General features: G+C 43.6%; 1 protein-coding gene across 1 annotated transcript in view; it reads right to left on the bottom strand.

The window, feature by feature from the left end:
* Nucleotides 1-23,265, bottom strand: part of CALD1 (caldesmon 1) — a 188,550-nt gene that overhangs the window by 14,569 nt on the left and 150,716 nt on the right. The window contains 6 exon segments of the mRNA XM_038559477.1: nucleotides 4,408-4,548; nucleotides 7,550-7,814; nucleotides 14,483-14,625; nucleotides 19,602-19,676; nucleotides 21,012-21,289; nucleotides 21,292-21,992. Coding sequence (XP_038415405.1) covers nucleotides 4,408-4,548; nucleotides 7,550-7,814; nucleotides 14,483-14,625; nucleotides 19,602-19,676; nucleotides 21,012-21,289; nucleotides 21,292-21,992 — 1,603 coding nt within the window.

The raw sequence follows: 23,265 nt of genomic DNA on the forward strand, positions 1-23,265 counted from the left end.
CCAGAAAAACTGATGGATACATATGAAACAGGAAGGTCAGTAGCCTTTAATAAAATCCTTTTTCTCTTCAAAGCTAGGAACTTCCCTTTGCTAAAACTAAAGCTACTAAATCAGACATTATATTTTACTGACACTGTATCACTCAAATCACATGTTCTATGTAAGTCAGCAATTATCTGTTGACTCCTTATGACACCCAGCTCCAGGGGAGAAATTGCCTCTGGCACTTATCACCCACCAAAATCAGCAAATAGTAAAATCTTTGTATATGACTGCCTGTGCCAAAGCACACATGTGCCAAAGGGGTCCATCTTTTGCCCTGGTCAGGGCAGCCAAGGAATCTATGAGACCTCAGCTCCCCGAGGCTGGTGTGCTTGAGTGTTCCCTAGAGTCTTCTGAGGTGTTAGTGGCTCTTTTCTGGCCAGGACTGTCCTGGGACTCGTGCAGTATTAATAAACACCATTAGGCTTTTTGGAAAAAAAATGCTTCATTCTAATAGCAGTTGAATAACATTTTTATAGATGTTAGCGGGGGCATTTCATTTTTTCCAATGATTTCTCACAATGATAAAAGCAACTCATTAAAAATAAAACTTTACGCAAAAAAGTGCTACCAGAAGCCTTGAGTTTATGGGATGCAAAGTGTCTTAAATCTTATTTTTCTGATTTTAATATAATGTAGAAGTACACCGCTGGAGAAAAAGCTCACGGGTGAATAAGGTGAAATACATTGAAACTGTGCAATGCAGTTTTAATATCCATCCATCCATCCATCCGTCACCATCCAACCATCCATCAATCCATCCATCCATCCATCCATCCATCCATCCATCCATCCATCCATCCATCCTACTTTTGATCCTGCCAACCTGTCAGCTAAACAACTAACCAATAAATTATATATTGAGTACTCTATAAAGTTGAACCCTCAACAATGTATAAGACAGTGTCCCATTCTTTAAGAAGGACACGATTAGTAGAGGAGATTAGTAGAACATACGGATAAAATACTTAACATTCAATGATAGGAACCATAGTAAAGATAAGAAGAAAATGCCGTGACCATGGGAGAAGTGACTCTCTGGGTCAGTGGAGAAGTTTTTGAGTAGTTTTAGTTTATAGTTTACAGAATTTCCTCAATGAGTTTATGGAAGTGAGGGTGGGGGGTAGGAGTGCATGAGTTATGAGTTACAGGGGAGCAGGACATTTGTGGCAGAGCAAACCCATGCATGAAGATTTTGGGGGAACACATGCAGGGCAGGGGGTGGGTGCAGGAATAGTGGAAGGAGAGAGGAAGGGCAGCCGAGGGGGGGCTTGTTCCTTATAGCACTTCCAGCATCCTCCTGACTCCAGGATGAGCTTGCTAACCCTGGCTATCCCATTAACTCAAATTATGGAGATTCTCAGAACCTGACATCTCCTTTTGTATCTATAATATCAAATACAGCTTGACTTCACTATCACATTTTGTCAGGTCTCACCATCCATTTACTGATTCATTCCTATTGGAAAATCCTTAACTTAATCTAGATAATGTAACAAAGTGTACTAAATTTTATACACCTAACAATTTCTGCACAAGGAGTTTAACGAGAGCAGTTGGTTCTTCTGAAGACCAAGAGGTGGCACTGTTGTCCCGAAAAAACTCAAGGGAAAAAGCAAAGCACGCTATTAATTTTAGAGAAAATTGGCTCTCTCCTTACTGTACACCCCTTCCACCACCAAAATATGAAAACAACAATAATAAAAACCCAATTTTAAATTTAATTTACTTAAAATTTGTTCTGTGCATGCTTTACATAAGAAAAATCATTCACCACTAACAAAATTTAACTGTGAGAAACCAGGCTCTGCGTTTCCCAGACAGGGAATACAAGGAGTCATGAGAACTTAACAAAATACATGAGTTGATAATATTTTGAGGTCAAATAGCAAATGTTTTCCCTTACACTGGCATTCTACAGTCTTAACTTATGACCACTTAGAAAAGTCACAGGGCCAAGAGTATCAACAACTGTAGGAATTCAGTCATAGAATATGAAATTGAGCTCTAAAACCAGAGCCACAGCAAATTCTTCAAGGCACATACTATGGGGAAAAGTAATAGACTGTCTGCTCCTGAAAGTATGTCTCTGTTATGTAGGAATTAAAAATGTTTTGTTTCTCTTAAACATAAATTGATTGCTCACACATGCCTCTTTAGCAGAGGGAGTGGATGAATGGCTTCCAAAGGAACACTGGATGAAATGAGAAGCCAGGAGTCTGGTGGAGGGAAGGACCAGAGAAGTAAGTTGGAAAATTCAGTAAAAGAGACATTTGAAGAAGAAAAGGAGGATGGGCTATAGTTTCTCCTACAAAGAAGAGCAATTAGAAGCTTAGATGACTACGACTTTCTTCATCTTATTTTGACCAAGACTGTTCAAACAAAGCTTAGCTTGGGTGGGACGTCAAGGAGGGAAGAAAGAGAGAACATGGCTTTCTCTGATTATTGATAAGTCAAAAACAGAGAGGACCCAGACTGGGAACAGAATGGGCTCTGGTTACTGCACAGAGATAGCCTGAACTGACTGGGGTTTTTGTTTCTTTGCTTTTGTGTTTTGCTTTTGTTTGGTTGGGTTTTTTTTTTATTTGTTTGTTTTGTTTTGCCATCCTGCCCTTTCTTCTACAGCAGGGTCTGCAAACTATGGCCCATGTGCACCATGGTTTTCACATAGCCCTCAAGCTAAGATTGAGTTTTATATTGTTAAATGGTTTAAGAATCCAAAATAATATTTTGGGACATAGGATACCTTTATGAGATCCAAATTTCAGTGTATCCCCATAAAACCATCCACTCCACAAAGCCTCTCTCTGCTCATTTTGCTTGGCTCTGAGGTCTTACTGTGCTGGTAGTCTGCATTTGGTTACCTGGCAATTCTTGAATTCCCCTGAGCAGCTGACTAGGGCAATGCCATAGGGGCAGTGACCTTGTTTTGTACTTCTCTCCCTCATGGTACATACCACCCATTAGGTATGTTATAAATATCAAATACTAAACAATAAAATCCTCCTGTGGCTTAGTTCTGATTCTTCCTGCAGCAGATCTTGAGAAGAGAGGGTTCAACATAAGGACCCTTCTGTGGCAGGTGTCAGACTATGCTTGGGACCCAGATGATCATAAAGACTAAGTGAAGCTCCTTAAGGATCAAACATGCTGATTTTCCTGTGAAACAGGTAATAACTGTAAAATGTTAAGTAACTGGCTTTTGGTCATTTCAGTGGGCCACGTGAGATGACCTCACACACACAATTACAGACACACACATGCATATAGTTAAGCAGCTGGAGCCTGGCTATGCTTCTCTACTTGTTTTGCTCATCGTCAATGCTAGCCTAGTTAGGTTGATGGAAAATGAGGGAGAAATTAAAATGTTAAAAGCTCCAATCTCTGAAGATTCATTCATCCATTTATTGATTCAGCAAATATTTATTGACTGTTTGCATCATGCTGGGTGTTCCACAAACGTTCACTCTCAAAACAAAACACATTATTTCAAAATAATTGAAAACTGAGTATAAATAATAGATAGCATTTTCTTCTTCTGTTTTCTTTTGTCTTGCATGTCAACCCTTCCCTCATCTCCTTGCCTGGGCTCCCTCTTGCTTGCTCTCTTTTCTCCTGCTAGCACTTTGGCTTCCATCAGTTAGGAGCTGTGCTCTTTTTTTAAGAAAGATTTTATTTATTCATGAGAGGCACAGAGAGAGAGGCAGAGACATAGGCAGACAGAGAAGCAAGCTCCCTGCGGGAAGCCCGATGTGGGACTCCATCCCAGGACCCTGGATCATGACATGAGCCAAAGGCAGATGCTCAACCGCTGAGCTACCCAAGTGCCCCAGGAGTTGTGCTCCCTGAAGGCAGTGATGGGACCAAACTCATCCTGGCAAAGGACCCTACCCAAGTCCCATTTCATCCCCTCCAGTGATAACAGCTTTCAAATTTGACCAGTACCATTTCCAGCTGCCCTACTTTGAATAATGACAAAGAAAAAGTGAACAGCCAGCATGGAAAGCAGCTCAAACCTTTATAATACAGTTGCCCAGTTCATAAACTTTCTATGTTTCCATTTCCAACTGCTTGAAGCCAGGAGGCATCTGGAGGGCACGGGTCAGTAAAATCTTGAGATAACCGCTGTCACTTTAATGCAGACCAAAGCATCTAACGGACAAGAGATACAAAGCTCTCCACTTTATTTCTCTCCTCCCTACATGTTACAAAGAGAGGCTGTGAAAAGGCTGAGAGAAGGAGTAAAAAGATAAACGAAGCAAAGGCTTTGGACAATGAGTAACTATATAAGGGGTTAAAATTAAGTTTCCATCACATTATAACCCAGGTGTTAATAACCCAGGCACTCTGGGAATAAAAAAATACCTTGAGAGATGAACCTTTAGGAGTGAAACACTTGAATGGCTTCTTGTCATCTGATAAGTTGTCTTCAGGCATCTTCTGACGTTTCTCAGCAGCTTCTGCCCGTCGCCTTTCTATCTCCTCCTTTAGCCTCCTCTTCTCTTCCTGGGAAAGAAAGAACAAGTGACAAAGACATCAGTACAAGCTTCATGCCAGAAGAAAAGAGTGCTGTAGGGGAAAGAGCACTAGTCCCAGAGGGAATGAGCCGGGTTCTGGACTGGATGCCAGCCCTTCCTCAAGGGCGGTGGCTAGAGGTTAGGCCGGAGCCTGCAGCTCCAACTGCCTGATTCACTCTGGAGCTGCTGCTTCCCAACTGTGTGACCTTGGCCACGTCACCTCTCTGCTCTGGGCCTCCGTCTGTCATCTGTAAAATGGGGATACTAATAGCTGTCGTGAGGGCTACAGGAGGAAAGCCTGTGTGAAACGCTGGACCTTGTGCTCAGTATGAAGGTGATCGTTATCATTGTCATCACCATCCTGTCAGGTCATTTAACGCAGACCTTGCGTCTCTGTGTAGGTACAATGAATAATGCCCCTTCTCTCCCTCCTTCCTAGGACAGTTGTGAAGACAGATGGGATAACTGATGTGCAAAGTTACATAAATCTAAGGTATTATACTTGCCAAATTGCACGAGAGATGATTTTATGCTTGTTTCAGCCTCAAATAAACCGAGTAGATTGCTTTAGATGGTGACAAAACTAAAATACATAGACACTGCATCACAGCAGCCACAGAAGTCCACAGTATGTCTCATTAAGCCCTCTGTGCCTTCATCCCTGGTCTGTAATAGCCTCCCCTGTCTTCTCTCGCAGGCAAAACATTTCAGAGCTCTGATCAAGTTGCATGTCCTCTGTGAATGTTGTGCTGAGACAATCGTATAGTTTTCGTAGTTTTCAAACTGTCTATTCTCAGAGATTGGCTGTTCATCCAGCAGAAGGATTCTCTGTGTTATGGGCTGAGCGTTTGGGCCCCTCTCCCATTCATACATGAAAGTGTTAACCCCCAAAGTGATGGTTTTAGGAGCTGGGAGGTGGTTAGAGTGGAGCCTTCACGAATGACCCTTCTAGAGCTCTTCTAAAAGAAAACCCAGAGCTCTCTTCTGTGTCCTCCCGAGTGAGGACACAGTGGGAGGACTGCTGTCTATGAACTGGGAAGTGGAGTTTCACCACTCACAGAATTTGCTAAAGCCTTGATCTTGAACTCCCTAACCTCCAGACCTGTGAGGAATAAATTTCTGTTGTTTATGAGCCACCCAGTCTACGGGGATTTGTTATTGTGGCTCCACTGATTGAAGACTGTTTGGTAGGAGGCTGGACCAGATAATCAACTAGGTTCAATCCAATTCTAAGAGTTAGTGTTTCTTTTCTGCCTTCATTGATACTCTGCTCCTCTAAATAGCATTAACAGCAATGATAAGAATAACTGTAACTACCAGGTATCAGGAGCGCAATGACGTATTTAATCCGGGCATCAATGCTGTAAGTAGACATTATTTCACAGGTAAGGAGAAGTCTTAGCTTATCTGAGTTCAGTAACTCCGCCAAGGTCCCCAGCTTGCAAGCGGCAAAGGATGCCAGCCTAGGTATGTTTAATTCTAAAGCACTAGCATCCCAAACACTTCCCAGCCAAAGGCAACTGGCTCATTGAGAGCCGGTGTTGGAAGATACCTTGGAATAATTTAATCAAACCGCCCTTGCAGGTCGGGGAATTGTTGCAGAGGATCCGTGTCAGAAAGCCATCGGAAGTCTTTTTGCATGGTTCGAATGCTGGAAGGTCACCATCTCTTAAGATCAGAGGGAAAAGCTCTAAGCTGGTTTGGAGAATTGAGGTCCCAATACTGATTCCACCATTTACCAGTCAAGTAGCTCACATAAGCCACTCAAATAATCCAATTCCCTTTTCTTTGCCCATAAAATGAGAATAATAACGCACCTCAGGATGAAAGGAAAGAATGCACCTTGTAAAGTTGCAGTTGGTTAAGTGCTTTTTTCAGTTTTCACGATTTGCCTTCTTGTAACTCTATCTGTTGTTTTTAGTTCTGTCTTAAAAGACGGAGCACATTCATCTGTTCATTATTACTGGGCTCCCGCTACAGGCATGGCACTGTGCTGGGTCCTGGGTTTACAGTAATGAACAAAGCAGATACCGCCCCTGCTTGTGACGGACGCCCTTGTCTCCTTACTCTTCCATGAAAAAAAAAGAAAAACTATTAAAAAAAAATCTCTCTATCAAAACTCTTCGAATATCAGCAAATAATGATCATGTGACTCTTGGTTCTAATCTGTAGACCTTTTCATCCTGGATTTCTACTTTCTGTTCTTTTTTTTTCTTTTAAAAAGATTTTTATTTATTTATTCATGAGACACACACACACACACACACACACACACACACACACACACAGAGGCAGAGACACAGGCAGAGGGAGAAGGAGGCTCCATGCAGGGAGCCCGACATGGGGCTTGATCCTGGGACTGCAGGATCACGCCCTGGGCCCAAGGCAGGTGCTAAACTGTTAAGCCACCCAGGGATCCCTTCTGCTTTCTGTTCTTTACTGAGAGACAGTACAGGGGAATGGGTTAAGGCAAATGGGATGTGGGAAAGTTCCAATGCCACTCTGTGCCTCAGTTTCCTCACTTGAAAAATGGGATAATAAGACCATCCACATCAGAAAGTTCCTATAACTGGATATAAATTACTACACATAAAGGTTTTAGAACTGTGCCAAGCACGTTAGCTTTATTATTTTTTTTCCCCTAAGATTTCATTATTCATTACAGACACACAGAGAGAGGCAGAGACACAGGCAGAGGGAGGAGAAGCAGGCCACCTGCGGGGAGCCCCATGCGGGGCTCGATCCCAGGTCTCCAAGATTACGCCCTGAGCCAAAGGCAGATGCGCAACCGCTGAGCCACCCAGGTGCCCCAACTTTAATATTCTTAAAATGTAGTTGTAAGAGTCCATGCTCAAAAGAGCAGCAGCATTCCACCACGGGAAAACAAAACAAAACAAAACAAAACAAAACAAAACAAAACAAAACAAAACAACCCACCTCATTCCCTGGGCTAGGAGGGTCACGGGGTGGAGGGGCTGCGCCCTGCTTACCTCCTCTCTGACTTTTCTCTCTGCTTCCTCCTGCTTCCGCTTCTGCTCTTCCTCCTCCAGCACCTTCCTTCTCTCCTCCCGCTTCTTCTTCAGCTCCTCCAGCTCCTGGGCCGCCTCCTGCTGCTTCTGCTTGAGCTTCTCGAACTCCTCGCTCTCGGTTTCCCCGCGGCGACGGCGAAGCTCCTCCAGGCGCTTGCCCGCTTCCACCTGCGGGGCTCCCTCGGCCTCCTTGGCCTCGCTGGCCCTCGCTCCCGCGCCCGGGCGGCTGTCGGGGAGCAAATGCACAGGAGCTGGACACAGGCCATTCGGGCACCCCTCCCCGCCGCCCAGCACGGAAGCTGCTTTGCATCCCAGGCCAAAAGAAATCTCCACTGCCCATCAGGACACAGTGGCTCTTCACACCAGCCCAGGGGGGCTCGGGGTGGGCCTGGAATCTCAAGGCCCCAATCGGGTTCCTCTCTGCCACTTGGCCTTGGCTTCCTAGCTGTACAGCCGGGCGAACAGACACTGTTGGTGGCAACATGGCAAATGGAACATGGGCAAAATAGTGCAACCGCTATGGAAAACAGTAGCGAGGTTCCTCAAGAAAAAAAAAAAAAAAAAGGAACAGTAAAACTATCATATGCTCCAGCAATCCCACTTCTGGGTATATGCCCCAAAGAAGTGCAAGCAGGATCTTGAAAACATATTTGCACACCCTTGTTCACAGCAGCATTCTTCACAAGAGCCAAGAGGTGGAAGCAGCCCAAATATCCCTCAACAAATGAATAAACAAAGTGGTGCATACACACAGCGTGATATTATTCAGCCTTAAAAAGTACAGAAATCGGTCACGAGTTACAACGTGGATGAACCTTGAGATTACGCTACGTGGAATAAATCAGTCCCCAAAAGACAAATCCTGCACAGTTCTGCTTATAGGAGTGATCTAAAGCAGTCAATTCAGCAAAACAGAAAGTAGAATGGTGGTTACCAGTGGCTGTAGGGAGGGGGAGTTATTTAACAGGTACAGAGTTTCGAGTTTGCAAGATGAAAAAGTTCTGGAGATGTTTCACAACAATGTGACTGTACTTCATACAACCGAGTTGTATGCTTAAAAATGGTTAAGATGGTAAATTGTATGGTATGTGTTTTACTACAATTAAAAAAATCCATGATCCATGCATGATGCAATATGGAAAAACTGGGCAGATATTATTTGTTCTATTTGCCTCAGTGGGCTGTTCTTAGGATCCCATGAGATCACATATTAAAAAAATGTTGACTTCTATATCATCATAAATATTAGTCGTTACTGGAAAGAAATGCGTGTTTCACAAAACAATGCTATTAGATGGAGGACTAAAATCTAGGTGTGACCCTAGTAAAGTTCTCTACCATAAGTTACCGGTTAATTTGGATCTGCCTAGAATCATGGATCAGGAGGGAAGACTTAAAGGCCCAGTAACTGGAGATAGGAAAAGATGGCTGAAACTAGGGGACGCACTGAAATAAAAATCTGCTTATCCACATCCTTGTCTTGAACTTGACTCTAGCAGCTGATCTCTGGCAGATGAAATTACCCTTTGCCTCTTGATTAAGAGCTATAAATACAGAAATATATGTCCATTCTCACATAGGTGCTCCAAGACAGTTCGTAATGATGGCATTACCTTACGGCTTCAATTTGTATGGTCCACAGGACACAAATATTCCTAATTGGGACTTAAAATTACTAAATTAGCTCTGATATGGTGTAGTTAGGGTTGTTACTTATGCTTTATAGACCCTTTTCATATTTATTAGCTCATTTAGTAGTCACAATAACTAAGGAGTTTGCAGGTTACCTTAATACCTCCATTTTATGAATAAGGAAGCGATGGGTGAGAGAGAGACAACAGTATGCCCCAAATTTTGGTAGTAAGAAAGTAAGAGCCATGACCAGATTCAAGTGTTTCTCTACCAGATTCTAGGGTTTCTCTACTTTTCTTTCCACTGAACTATAATTATATGGAGAGTTAAATATGGTTTTCATAAAATAAAATAAAAAAATCAATGGAATCCAGCATATTAGCCTCTACCTCTCACCAACTACCCTGAGGACTAGAGAGTCTGGGAGGGATGTTTCCTACATGTAAGTCTCTAGAATTTCTAGTCTAGGCCTAACTACCTTCCATGCTCCAGTGGAAGCAATGCTTCATCAGATGGTACAGCTCATAAAACAGCAAGAAAATGGATGTTTTTTACAAGTTAGAAATAAAATTGAAATTAGGGGCACCTGGATGGCTCAGTTGGTTAAGAGTATCAAGAGCATCTGACTCTTGATTCTGGCTCAGGTCATAATCTCAGAGTTGTTGAGATCGAGCTTTGCCGTTGGGCTCTGCAGTGGGCATGGAGCCAGCTTAAGATTCTCTCTCTCTCTCTCTCCCTCTGCCACATGCCCCTCTAAAAAATGTAAAAAGAAAGAAAATCACTCTTTTTTTAAAAAAAGAAAAGATTGAAATTATGTTGAAGTTTTCTCTGGGGATTAAGGAGAAGCATAGGGATTTTATTGTAGAATTGGGAACATATTAAGACTAGAGACAGATCACTATCCCAGGGGTCCTTATGTTAAGATTTTATTTCAGAACTGGTATTCTTAGTGTTTTTACATAAATCATATAAAAAAAGAAGAGGGAGATCATTACCACCCATTGACCCTGAGCTCCTTTAATAAATTTGCTATCTAGTAGAGTTTTGACATTGATAATTGTCTCCGAACATATTGGTATTGACAACTGCAGCAGAGACTATGTTTTCACTGGAGCTGGATCCTCCTGGCACTCATTTAGGATAATTTAGTGGTATCCTTAAAAGTGTGCCTAGTTACAGATAGTCCTTAACTAAGAGACAAAAATGCAACTTGCCAGCTACTTAAGTAATTATTAACAAGCAGTGAGGTCATGCTTAACTAGCCCTGAACACAGGTAGCCCATCCCTAATGCTGTGTCTAAGGAACAGATGAATTATCACTGTCTGATATCATTTATTCCACATAGAGAAGGGCTCAGTGTTTCTAGAGATGACACAAGAAAAAAAGAATAAAACAGAAAATGAGTTCAAGACTACATATTTATGAATACCGATCTTATGTGTACATCTCATGCTTTTTTAAACATTGAGGTAGTTCTTTTTTTAAAAAAAAGATTTTATTTATTTATTTGAGAGAGAGAGAGAGAATCAGACTCCCTGCTGAGCAGGGGACAGACTCAGGGCTTGATCCCAGGACCCTGGGATCATGATGGGAGCCAAAGTCAGATACTTAACTGGCTGAGCCACGCAGGGACCCCTAAACAATGAGGTAGTTCTGAGTATATTATGTCCTTTCCAAGCTTTTTAAAGTGAAGGATGAAAAAATCAATATTGTGTATTATAATCAACATTAAAACAAAAAACAAAACAGAAAACATCACAGTGCATTTCAGAGCAAGGGAGAGTACCATTTCTTGACATGTTTGTTTCAGTTTTAAGTATATATGTAGCTGTGTCCTGGGTAATGATGTCAAATTTATTTCTTACTAAGAGTTGAGGTTAGAAGGTTTTAAAATATTGTTCTAAGTTCTTGACAGTTAAATTCTTTCATTTTGAACTCAAACAAATGTCAGAGGGTCCCTTAAAACTTGATGTTGCTGTTTCAGGCTCTTATAAGTTCACAGGTCTGTGACTCCAGAGAGAAGATCTCTCTGTGTTAATTCAAGGTCTTTCCATCTTCAGAAATGAGTTTGCTCACTCCTTGTGTTCATCATGTTAGTGCACAGGAGTTGGCCTGTAACACACGCCTATGGAAACTTCTTTGGATTCCACTAGGTGTCACTCAGTCTTTATTTTGGACAATGAAAGTGTCCATCATTAGGGGCCCGTTCAATAAATCATGACTTATTTGATATACATCCATCCATCCATTTTATATATACGTACATCCATCTGGTGGAAGACTATCATTATTAACTGTAAGCTTATGGTTCAGAAAGGTAGCTATAGGGGATCCCTGGGTGGCTCAGCGGTTTGGTGCCTGCCTTCCGCCCAGGGCGTGATCCTGGAGTCCCGGGATCGAGTCCCACATCAGGCTTCCTGCATGGAGCCTGCTTCTCCTCTGTCTGTATCTCTGCCTCTCTCTCTCTGTGTCTCTCATGAATAAATAAATAAAATCTTAAAAAAAAAGAAAGGTAGCTATGATATACTGTTATGTACAATGCAAGACTCAAAAATATATTTATAGTTACACTCACACATACATATACTATATATATTTGTCTATTTTGAATATATGCACATAAAAATATCTGGATAAAATGTTACTGGTAGTTATCTTTGGAAGGTGGGTACTTATTTTTGTGCTTCTATTTTCTGAGTGTTTCAAAATGAGTATCATTTTTTTCCTATAATCAGAAAAAACTTTAATTACCTCATTAAAAATAGATGGAAAGTAAAACAAATGCCTATTTTGCACTTTCTATAGAATCCTTGGTATAATCTGCTTTTTCTATGCCTTGCTCATTGAGTTGAGATTTTTTTTTTTTTATGTCATGTTTTAGAGAAAACTATCTAATCACAGAAAACAAAACTATCAAAGGGGGCAGTAATTAAATCAAACATGAGCTATGCTCGAAACAGTAGCAATAGTTTTGTCCTTGTCATCTCTACTCGGAGGTACCGGTATACCCTCAGCACTATGGTGCCATGAACATGGAAATTTTTCCAGGTCTCTCCTCTATCCTTGGCTTCCTTAGGTGTGAGTCTAGATGAACAAGCAGACCTTTCACCATGAACACAGTTTGTTTGCAGTTAGGCTAGTAGGCACTTGGCTATTCTAATAGAGGCTCCTACTACAAAGCTGTTTGCTTTATAAGTTCATACAGCAAACCCAGGCATCTCCACTTCCACTGGCATCAACTTCGAATTGAAATTAAAACTAATCTATGTTGGCAGCTAAACAAAAGCTAATGATATGGTGGCTGCTGTCATTTTTTTTCTGCCCAAAGATGGAAAAATTTGGGCGAAGGTCACATTTAAGAATTCTCAGCGCTACACCTGTTGCCATCCTTGTGATTTTTCTCTTTGAATTCCCAGCTCCCTGGATTTCCACACAATGGGCATGTTAATTATTAATGTGAGTTTTGACTAAAGCTGGTTGGCAAGTTTGCTAATTGTTAACTAAATTTCTTTCTACTGACAGATTCTTAAAAAAGACCATTATTTTTCTTAACAAAAAATACACTCAAACCACAAAACATATTTTAAACAATCAAATAATAAGACAGTAATATCGTTAGGCAATATTCATTGGATACTTTTCATGAACCTGACACTGTTCGAGGACTTTGAAATATTAAACTACTCACACTTCGGCAAGCTTTGGACTCAGCTAACCAGCTGGAATCAACTCGATTTCTAGATTTTCTATGAATTCTTAATAAACTCCTGATGTTCTACTTAAAGTCTACTTTCTTGCCAATGCCAAGTAACATCTATAGGTTCTTCACATCCTCTTTCATCAGTTTACTGAGGCATTTTCTGTACACTTTTACTTCCTTAGGCTCTCCCTTGGATAAATGTGACTACCTTTCTGCTCAAGTTTTTGTGTAGAAAAATTGTTTGGGGGCAATTATATTTCCCCACTCTAGCCTGCTTAGAGGAGCAGAGCCCTAGTAGTTCTGCTTGCTTCTGAATGCTACAAAGGCTTTGGTGTAAGGAATATGTTCAGCTTCTACACAATACTTGCTTGTGGACTTTATTTGAACTGTTCAGAAAAACAAGGTCCAGAGGCAAGACTGCTGCCAAAACAACCCATGGGAACCCTCATTTCAGGGACCCAAGACTCTTCCAGGACATCTGGCACAGTACCCAGTGTCATAACAGAGGTAGGAATTTGGCACCAGTGGTTGAAGGGGGTGTATCTTGTAGGAGTGGGGCACAAAGAATCATGTAGCCAGGTGTCCATGGCAGGCTTCTGTAACTTGAGTCCTTCTACAGAACTGGTGGGGAGCTCTCAGTATTCACTGTCTCTAGAAATAAGGATTTATCTGCATGTACCTATCTATCTGTCTGAAAATCACTTGTCCAGATATTCAACATGATGGGGGATGGCGGGGTGAGAAGGGGAAGCTGAAGCTATGCAAGTGTGTTCTCCAAGGGGCACCTGGGTGGCTCAGTACTGAGCCTTTGGTTCAGGGGGTGATCCTGGGCTCCCAGGATCGAGTGCTGCATTGGGCTCCCCACAGGGAGCCTGCTTCTCCCTCTGTCTATGTCTCTGCTTCTCTCTCTGTGTCTCTCATGAATAAATAAATAATTTTTTTAAAAAAAGGAGGAGTCTCCAAAGGGTATTAAATAGAGCACTAGTGCTATGCCCTATGCCTACCTCTTTGAGGTTCCCAATGCAAATTAACATCAAGTGTTCTCAAAGTCCTGTGTTAAAGAGATCTAATTAACTTAGTTTAAACTACATTTCCCAAGTGTTTGGCCACAGGACAATCTCAGTTTTAAGCAACATTTATTTATAATCTTTAAAAATATATATTTTTGAATATGGTACCAACAAGCATCTCTTATGAAATTGGCTGAGCCACATAGAGAATCAATGACATTAACCCCAGTCATAATGTCTTCTAACAAACTGATCTTACAGGAACATATTAAGTCAGGGAACAAAAGCATGGATCCTAAGCATGATCTGCTTTGCTACATGATGGGAAAAGCAGATTAAACCTTGTCTGAGCAATGACTGCTGGTCTTATGTTAGTGATGATAGTCTGACTTGCTGACTGAATATCTCTAAGACAATGGCCAATGACTTCACAACAGAAATATGTTGCCCATTTAGCACATTGCTGTCTGGAGGCACAGGAGAGGGAGGCTAATTATTATTTTTTCTTCACAAGTGGACACAGTCATTGTTAAGTTGTCTCTGCTTCTTACCTGAAAGTATTCTCGGTGTGTTTAAGTTTGTGGGTCATGAATTCTCCATTCTGTGACTTTGCTTCTGGAAATCCCTTCTTTCCATCCAAGAAGCTCTTCACTTCTTTTGGTTCTTTGTCCTTTTTAATTTTCTCATCTTTGATCTGACCAACAGTACACAGCAGGGAGAAACATAACGATAAAAATCCTATTAGGTTTTGGTTGGTATCACCGAAAAAGACCCAGAATTATTAGGAAGTCAGAAAACTCAGAAGTAAAACAAACCGCCGGAGAATGATGTCGTAGAGCTGGGCTCAGAGGAAATTCTTAGAGCTTGAGCTATGGTCCTCTAGTCTCTGTGCAAAGACCTCGACCACAATTTTAGGAAGTCAAGATCATCCCTGATTTCACCGGGGTTTTATTTTTAAGAGCAGTGGAGGTGTTACTGTTTGGAAACTATTATGCACTGGAAATTTCATGGAAGGTCGCTCTTTGTAGTTCCCACTGAAAAGAGTTATTATTAGTGTGGCATTGATGGGAGAATAGCCAGGTTGGTTGGACAGGTATTTCTCTTGGTTGAAGACTGAGTCTTTGAAAAGGACACAGACGTGTTGAGGAAAAAAAGAGGAAACCTACCAGATCTGCAAAGCCAATTTTGACAGGTGGCAGAGGAAGCCCACCCTTGTATTTTAATCAAAGGAGTAACTAGGGTCCTGAGGATAGAAGACATAATAACCCTACCTTTAGGGAGACGACTCAGATTTGTGGGACCATGTTTGTAGTCATCTAAACCACTACAGTTCAAATGGAATAGGAAACCAGAAGTGGTTTTGTGATTGTTGGGGGGACAGAGGGAGATGATATATGGAGAGTGGGTGTTAGCTTTAATTTTTATGAATTTTGTGTTACAAGATCCTCACAGTAAGTGAGACACGTTATTTCCAAGTAAAGCGAACTTACATAGCTTGATAGGGGGTTGAGATTACCTGTATCAGCTCACCCATTCTTAAAGTATGAGTGTGAAAACAGGAGAGTCTCGTTCATTACTGATCATTTCAAGACAACCATGACAAGACACTAACGTTCTAGAGCAAGCAACAGAGGAAGGATAGACATAAGTGCTTGGGCTTTCAGGGGCTGCCCAGGATGGCCTCCCCTTATCTGATTGCTCACCTCTTTCCAGCTATTCCTCTGATACCCTCTGAACACTTACTGCTAAAGTGCATGCCTTACTAAGCACAGTACTTTTTTTTTTTTCTCTTTATTGATGAGCCTGGAGTAGTCCTTTGCCTGACTGTCTTCTTTGGATGGTATTTGAGTAAATTATCACAGATGGACTATTCACTACCATGTTGCCTTAATTAGTTAAGACTTTAATCTTTCTCAAAGGCTGTCCCTTGGACATGCTGAAAAAGGCAGCTGTTGTTTATACCATTCTCTCTGAGAGCTTCATCTGAAAAGAAACTTGAGTTTTTGTTCTAGTATTGTCAACAAACTGGCTAAAATGAAGTCACCTAATTTCTCTGGGATGTTGGCTCTACATCTGTAAGAGAGGTTGGACCAGAGGATTCCTTCCTAATCCCTCATCCTGCCATTTCCTTCTTGGCTCCTGATTTGCCATGAAAGGCTAAAGAGAAGAGAGGGACACTTTGGCTTGTCCTACAGCTTGATTGCAGCTCCCCAGTGGCTGTTCTTGCCCAACAGAAAATCAACGTTCATTGGGAAGACAGGAGGAGGCAATGCCTGTTTTCATTCTGACCTATCACTGCTGGATATTGCCCCAGATTCCAGGGACTGGAGTTTATATGTCCTGGTTCAGAAGTATCTGGGGATGCAAATTTGGGGGGAAGGAGTGTCCCATTTCAGGGAACCCACAAAACACATTCTTAGTCAAATTTCATGGATTGGGAAGCACTATGCAGAGACATTCCCTTTAACTCATTTCTCCTATTTTGGAGTCAGAGATATTTCCATTCTCCCTAAATGCCTTATCTGATTTATTGACCAAAAATGTGTATAAAGTAGATTTGTGAAACAATCCATGTCTAAGACAAGAAAAATCTCCTCTCCCCTTTTTTTCAAGCTCTGCTTTACTGGCAAAAGTTGCCGAGGATGGTATGCTTATACGCTCTTTGGAAGACTTTCTTAGAAAGTATTTTTCTGAGGTCTGGAAGTGACTTCTGGAAATGTCTTCTTGAAGAAGTCTCATCCTGATGTTTGTGTTTACTTGCAGTAAACAAACAAACTCATTCCTTAGTGCCTTTAAATTTTAAGGAGCATAGTAATAGATTCAACCTGAACTCATGAGATTCTGAGGGAAAAGTATTTGACCTGCTAGGTCAGAATGTTACCATGAAGAAACTCTATGCCGATGGGTGCATAGATAGCTAAGTATCCTGAAGAGTTCATGTGCTTCACATTCAGAAAATATTAGCCTATGAGGTGCCCTGGTCAAATGTGACATGTGGATAAAACTCTGGATATTTGGGACATCCAGTGGGATAACACGTGGGTGTATGGTGGGGGTGAGGGGATTCAAGTGACATGCCCTTGTGCCAGAGAGACACCTAAAAGATCAAGTGAGCAAGTCAAAAAGACTGAGCTGGCAGTCTGTAGATCAATGCTTTGCATCACCCGATTTCAGGAGAATGACAAGAACTAGTGCAAGTTACAATATTTCAGATTAGATTTGAGTCATTTTTGTTAAGGCTCAGAAACCTCAAATTCCTTTTCTGGGTCCAATGCCTACCACATGGTCTTTGCCCCTGTAAGTTGGCTCTGCAAACAAGAGGGCCTCGTCAGTAAGCCCAGACTCCACCCCCACACCCACCGAGTCAGATTCTGCCTCTCGTAAGATTCCAGGTGATTTATATGCATGCCCATGTTTGGGAAAGTGTGGTACCTGGTATGAATATCAGTTTCAATATCATATGAACAGTTCTCCCGGAAATAGGTTTTCTGTCAGAGGCCAGGAAAAGAATAAAAAGCTAGGGAGAAGAACCTAACAAGAGGCATTTTCTAAGTGGAGAAGAGAAAAAGAAAGCTAAGTGTCAAGGTTGGTGACGTTCTGTGATCCAGCGCCACAAACAGTTAAAACCGCAGGGCTGCAGGGGAGAACTGAGTTTTTTTCTGAGGTCTGGGAGTGACTTCTGGAAATGTCTTCTTGAAGAAGTCTCACTGTGATGCTGGTATTTACTCGCGGTTGACCAATCCAGCATAGCTCCTTGAAAGGAAATTTTCTGTTGTTGTTTTTTAACAAAAAGGTTAAAAAAAAAAAAAGAAAGAGGGAGGAGGGTGTTTGAAATGGAGAAATCATGTAAAATAGGATTCGAAGTTGTTTACATAAAGTAACCACACAACTAGCTGGAGGGGGGAAATCTAGTAATTCAACTAGTAATTTTCAGATGAAATGTCAAAGCGGGAATGCTAGATTTTTTTTTTTTTTTTTTTTTAGCTAGGTTAAGTGGCTCATCTGGCCTTGTGTAAAAAAGAGGCCCAAAGTTTTGGGACTCTAGGATGGAGTGTAGAGCAAGCTGGGAAGGGGGCTGGTCTGAGATCATTGTCCCACCCACACTGCTGGACCGGGGCCTTCTCTGAAAAGAGGCAGAAGGATGCTTTAGGGTGACCATTCATGAGAGCCCTTTCCGGCTCATGGGCACTAATATAGACAGGGAATGTTTCTGTCATTAAAAACAAGTCACATCTTAGGGAAGCCAATTAAATTATAAATACAGAACCCAAACAGTGTTCTTTCAGCTTCCCCATCTCCACGTGAACGTCATCCCTATCCCGACCTCACGTCCTCTTCCTTCCATAAAGACCTTCACCACGAAACACCAGCTTCACTCAAGAGCCCAAGTGGGACATTTCTGTTTGAGTTTAGCTCCCAGTAACTTTTCATATTTCATAGATGAATCTGTATGGGTTCTTCTGCTAAGAAACAAGAACAGTGCTTCCCAACATGTTCAACCATTTCCTTGGCTGCTGCTCACTCGAGCCAAATTCAGCTTTCTAGTTCTTAGCACCCACGCTCCCACCTTCCTTTAGATGAGTGGTGTTGGCATTCGGTCTTTACTCCCACACCCCCTCAGGTTCTATGAGAAACAGGAAGGCCCATCCGTCTTAAAGTAAATAGAACATGATCTAGGGTTCTTGCTTTTTTTTTTTCCCTGTGAATCTTAGGAAAAGGCATTTAAGAAACTAATCATCCCCCCTGCTTCCTCTGGTTATCTAATTTTCTAAATATGGATTTTTCTGTGTCTTGATATGTTCCATCATGGGCAGAGAAGGGCAGCAGGATTCTAGCTGGCCCTCAGCAGCTCTGATGCACTCCCGTGGGCAAAGGCATCCGAATCCTCCTTCCTACCTTTGATAATTTATTTAGTTTTGACATGTATACGCACTCTGAACTTATGAGACATTGTCACAACTTTTAGGATTACATGGGGGCTCACATAAGTACAATGGTTAAAGTGAGGCCCGGCCTTCTGATGTGGTGTTTTGACTATGTGGGGCGTAATGACACTCTCTCTTGCAGCTGCCCTGGCTCCACTGACTCGCTTACTTACCTATACTCAAACACCTTGGCACCAGCTCCTGTGTGTGCCTCAGAAATGCAATGCAGAACCCTTGGCCAAACTTTTCTTTTAAAAACCAAATACCATCTTCAGTTCATCGAATTTTCTACTGAGATGTGGGGGAGTGTTTTTCCCTTGGAAAGTTAAATCATTCATCAAAGCCAGTTGGGACAATTTCCACAATTGAAATGAAAGTAGGGTGGCTCAAGGAGAAAAAAAAAAGCAGTTAGAAGAGGAGAAAGCGGGAAAAATTGATCAGAGCAGTGTTTTTCAAGCTTTCTGTGACCCACAGCAAGAAAGACAATTTCCAGCACACTGTAATACAGCTTCCAATGCCCTCTGATATTTTCTATTCGATTTCGTGTTCTAAAATGCCCATTGGCACACTTAACTACCTTCGAGGTGCTCTAAGTTGATCTCACCATTCAATGAATCACGAAATCAAGTCAGGGCTTGAAAAACACTGGATCAGAGGTTATAATTTTGAGATCAGCAGACCTGAAATGTCATGGAACACTACTCTCTGTTGCTTTATGATTAGGTCATTTCTCAATAATATTTACCTCTTTTTTGAAGGCAGGCTTGTCTTCTTGGGACTTTTCTCTCTGAGCTTGTGCTTTGGCCCCTTTTTCTTCTTCCTTTTTATTTTCAAGAGTGGCAAGGTCACTCGTTTAAAAGAAGCCCTTTCTAGCTTACAAGAGTGAGAGGGTGCTCAGGTCACTTTGCATGTGGCTTAGGATGCTGCTGACTTGGTGCTCACATAACTCTGTGTCAGTGATTCTAAACAGCAACGTGGGATAGTTTCTTTCCACCACATTTTTTTTTCTCGTGTGCCTGCCATCATGCTCCCTGAAATCTAGCGTGACGTGGTGGTCCTTGCGCATGTTTGCAAACCTCATGTGTGGTCTGGTGCATTTTGTTTCTGATCATCTCAAATGTAGCTGTGCTCATGAGCCCCTTGTAACAAGCAAGAGTGAAAGACAAATTCGGCACAATGCAGACTTAGGGATAGAGAGTTCTCTCTGCAAAGGTGAATATGCAAGCATCTCTTTCTTTCTTTCTTTCTTTTTTTTTTTGTGGAGGTAGGGATACAGGTAGTGGTTAGGTAGAGTGTTTTAATGTAGGCTTGCAGACAGAAAAAAAAAATCTTTCACAGCTTGCAAACATCTCCCTCCGCCCCCCTTTCACCTTCTCAGGCTACATGAATTTGTTTGTGTCATCCCGATGGTAAAAAAAAACAGCAAAATGTATGCTATTAATTACCAGTCAGTTATAAATTGTGCCCCCACCCCGCCCCCCGCCATGAATGGCTTTCTGCAAGTCTACATTAAGCTCAGGTCTACATGATGGCAAATCATGGTTTTGACATACTTAATGAAAGCTCCACACCAGCTTCTTCCCCTCCTTTATTACCAGCTGATACTGAGGGGGTTATTTTTGCCTTCTTAAGGTGAAATTTCTGATCATGAGTCTTTATATCTTTTTTCCCTCCCCAGCTTTTATAATTTTTAATTAAGTGCCAAACACATGGATAAGGGGAAGAGCTCTGGTCCTCTTGCCTCATGCAGACCTATGATAGAGGGCAGTTGTTAAAAGGAATGAATGTAGATGCAGGCGCAGAATTCTAGGTCCACACAGCACCTCCAGGTTTATCATCTTTGGGTCAGTTCATTTTTCCGGTATTCATAACAAGCAAGCACAGAGCAAATAATTTCTCTCTGGCTGTCCCGGTAAATTTGGGTGATTGAATACTTAGCCATCGACGGACTGATGGCACTGATTGCTTCCTGCTTGCATATCGCTACGGCCTAGAAAAATGAACAGCTTGCCAGACCAGCAAGCACGGGGGCGGGGGGGGGGGGGGGGGGGGGGGGGGGGCGCTGCAGGAACATGCCTCGCTCCCAAATCTGATGTGCATTACATTTCTCGTAAGTCACAGGCATCACACAGTTGGTGCAAAATGTGTACTGTACCTGTTTCTTTTGCACAGCTGTCTGCGGCTTATCTTCTGGTGCTGTCTTTTCATTTCCCCGTCTCCCTTCTAGTTTCTCGTCTACCTTTTCCCCTTTGCGCTTTTTCTCTTGCATCTCACTTCTGTGCTCTTCCAGCTGCCGAAGTTTCTGCTCTTCTAGCTTAGCGTTCTCCTGGTCCTTGGCCTCAGCCCGCTGCCTCTCCTCGGCCGCCTTTCTCTCTTGCTCCGCAACCCTCTCCCTCTCCCTCTCCCTCTCCCTCTCCCTCTCCCTCTCCTCTCCCTCTCCCTCTCCTTCTCCCTCTCCCTCTCGGCTGCTTCCCTCCTGGCCCTCTCTTGCTCAGCTGCTCTTTCCTCGGCTTCCCGCCCCGCTTGCTCGGCCGCCTCCCTGCGCTCCTGCTCGGCCTTCGTTGTCTCCCCTTCTTCCTCCTCCAGCCTGGCCGCGGCCTCGGCTGGACCCCGCGCCCCCCGCTCCTCGGGTCCAGGCTCCTCTGCACCGGGCTGCCCGGTTCCCCAGCGCAGGGCCGCTGCCTCGGGGCCTGCACCTGCCGCCGCCGCCTCTACCTGATTCTCCTCCCGGCTCCCTGGCTTTGCCTTCTCTTCCTCCTCCTCTTCCTCCGCCTTCCCTTCTTCCTCTTCCTCCTGCTGCTTCTCCTCCGTGTCCCTGCAGTCGTTCTTCTGCTGAGGCTTGGTGGCCACTTGGGGCCCCGCGATGGCGTACCCCTCCTGGCCAGGCTCGCTCTTCTCCTCCTTCTCGGCGGCCTCGCCGGGGGCCGCGTTGTTCTGCAGCCTTCTGCTGGCCGGCGACGCGCTGGCGTCTGTCACTGTCACCGTGGGGTCCAGCTCCCTCTGCCGCTCCAGGGCCTCCTGCAGCCGCTTCTGGCGCCTCTCCTCCCGCCGGGCCAGGCGCTCCAGCAGCGCGGCCTCGTCGTCGCCCTCCACCGGAGCGGGTGTCGCGCCGCTCTTCCCCTCCTCGTCGGCCACACTGCACAACACAAACGACACCAAGGACAGTGGGCTGATCAGTGCGCCCGCCGGATCGCCTGGCCTGGTGCGCCCAGGGGCGCAGGTTGGGAGGCCAGCACCCCATTACCACCATCGGGGGGCCCGCCTGGCTCTCCGCAGGCCCCCCGCCCCCCACAGGCCTTGGTCCTCCGTCTTTCTCTGGCCACTGGCATCATCCCCACAGGCCAGAAGTGCTTTTGGGGGCTAAGGCCTCTTGGGAGCAACCATCAAACAAAAGGGGGGAGCATTAGTGTATATATTATACCTCGGCCCCTCGGTCTTTGGAGTTGGGTAACTCTGAGGTGCCTGCGCCCACTGGGTCTCTGAGCACCCCTGGGGTAGGAGCAAGCCCCGGAGTCCAGCAGTGGCCACAAGATCTTTCTTGGGTGGCCATCCCTTCCACGTTTCACCCGAGATGCCCCCATGTGCCCCTGGGAACCGTTCACAGATGAACCACTTGTGCTTACATCCTTTTTTTTTCTTAGTCTTTATTTATTTATTCATGAGAGACAGAGGTAGAGAGAGAGGCAGAGACACAGGCAGAGGGAGAAGCAGGCTCCATGCAGGGACCCCGATGTGGGACTCGATCCTGGGACCCCAGGGGTCACGCCCTGGGCCAAAGGCAGGCACTCAACCACTGAGCCACCCAGGCATCCCTGCTTGCATCTTTTTGTTTCAGAATCTGCTTCTTGGGTGACTCAAACTAACATAAGGATCAAACTGAGTAATGAGTGAATGCCTCTATTATCATAGAGTATTTCTACCTGTCACCACATCACCTAGAATTCCTGAGCTGGATCTGTGGGGCGCAAGGCTCTCGGAAAGGAAGCACGTGTACATCCTGGTGTGGGGATGCTGTCCTTAGGTCGGTGACCCTCGTGGCACAGATGTCTAGCCGTCCATCACAATTCATGCTCCTCCTCCCACAGCCCCAGGGAAGTAATTGCCCATCAAGGATTATATTTCCTATCTTCCCTTCTTCCTTGTACCTAGGGAGAGCCATATGTCCAGTAATTTCCAACAGAATGTGAGTGGAAGTGATGCTCTATACCAACACAATTCAGAAACAGAAGTGCAGGGACACCTGGGTGGCTTAGTGGCTAAGCACCTGCTTTCAGCTCAGGGCAATGTCCCATGGTCCTGGGATCGAGTCCTGCATCGGGCTCCCTGCAGGGAGCCTGCTTCTCCCTCTGCCTATGTCTGCCATTTTCCCTGTGTCTCTCATGAATAAATAAATAAAATTGTTAAAAAAA

This window comes from Canis lupus, chromosome 16 (genome assembly GCF_011100685.1).
Source record: "Canis lupus familiaris isolate Mischka breed German Shepherd chromosome 16, alternate assembly UU_Cfam_GSD_1.0, whole genome shotgun sequence".
NCBI classification, from domain to species: domain Eukaryota; kingdom Metazoa; phylum Chordata; class Mammalia; order Carnivora; family Canidae; genus Canis; species Canis lupus.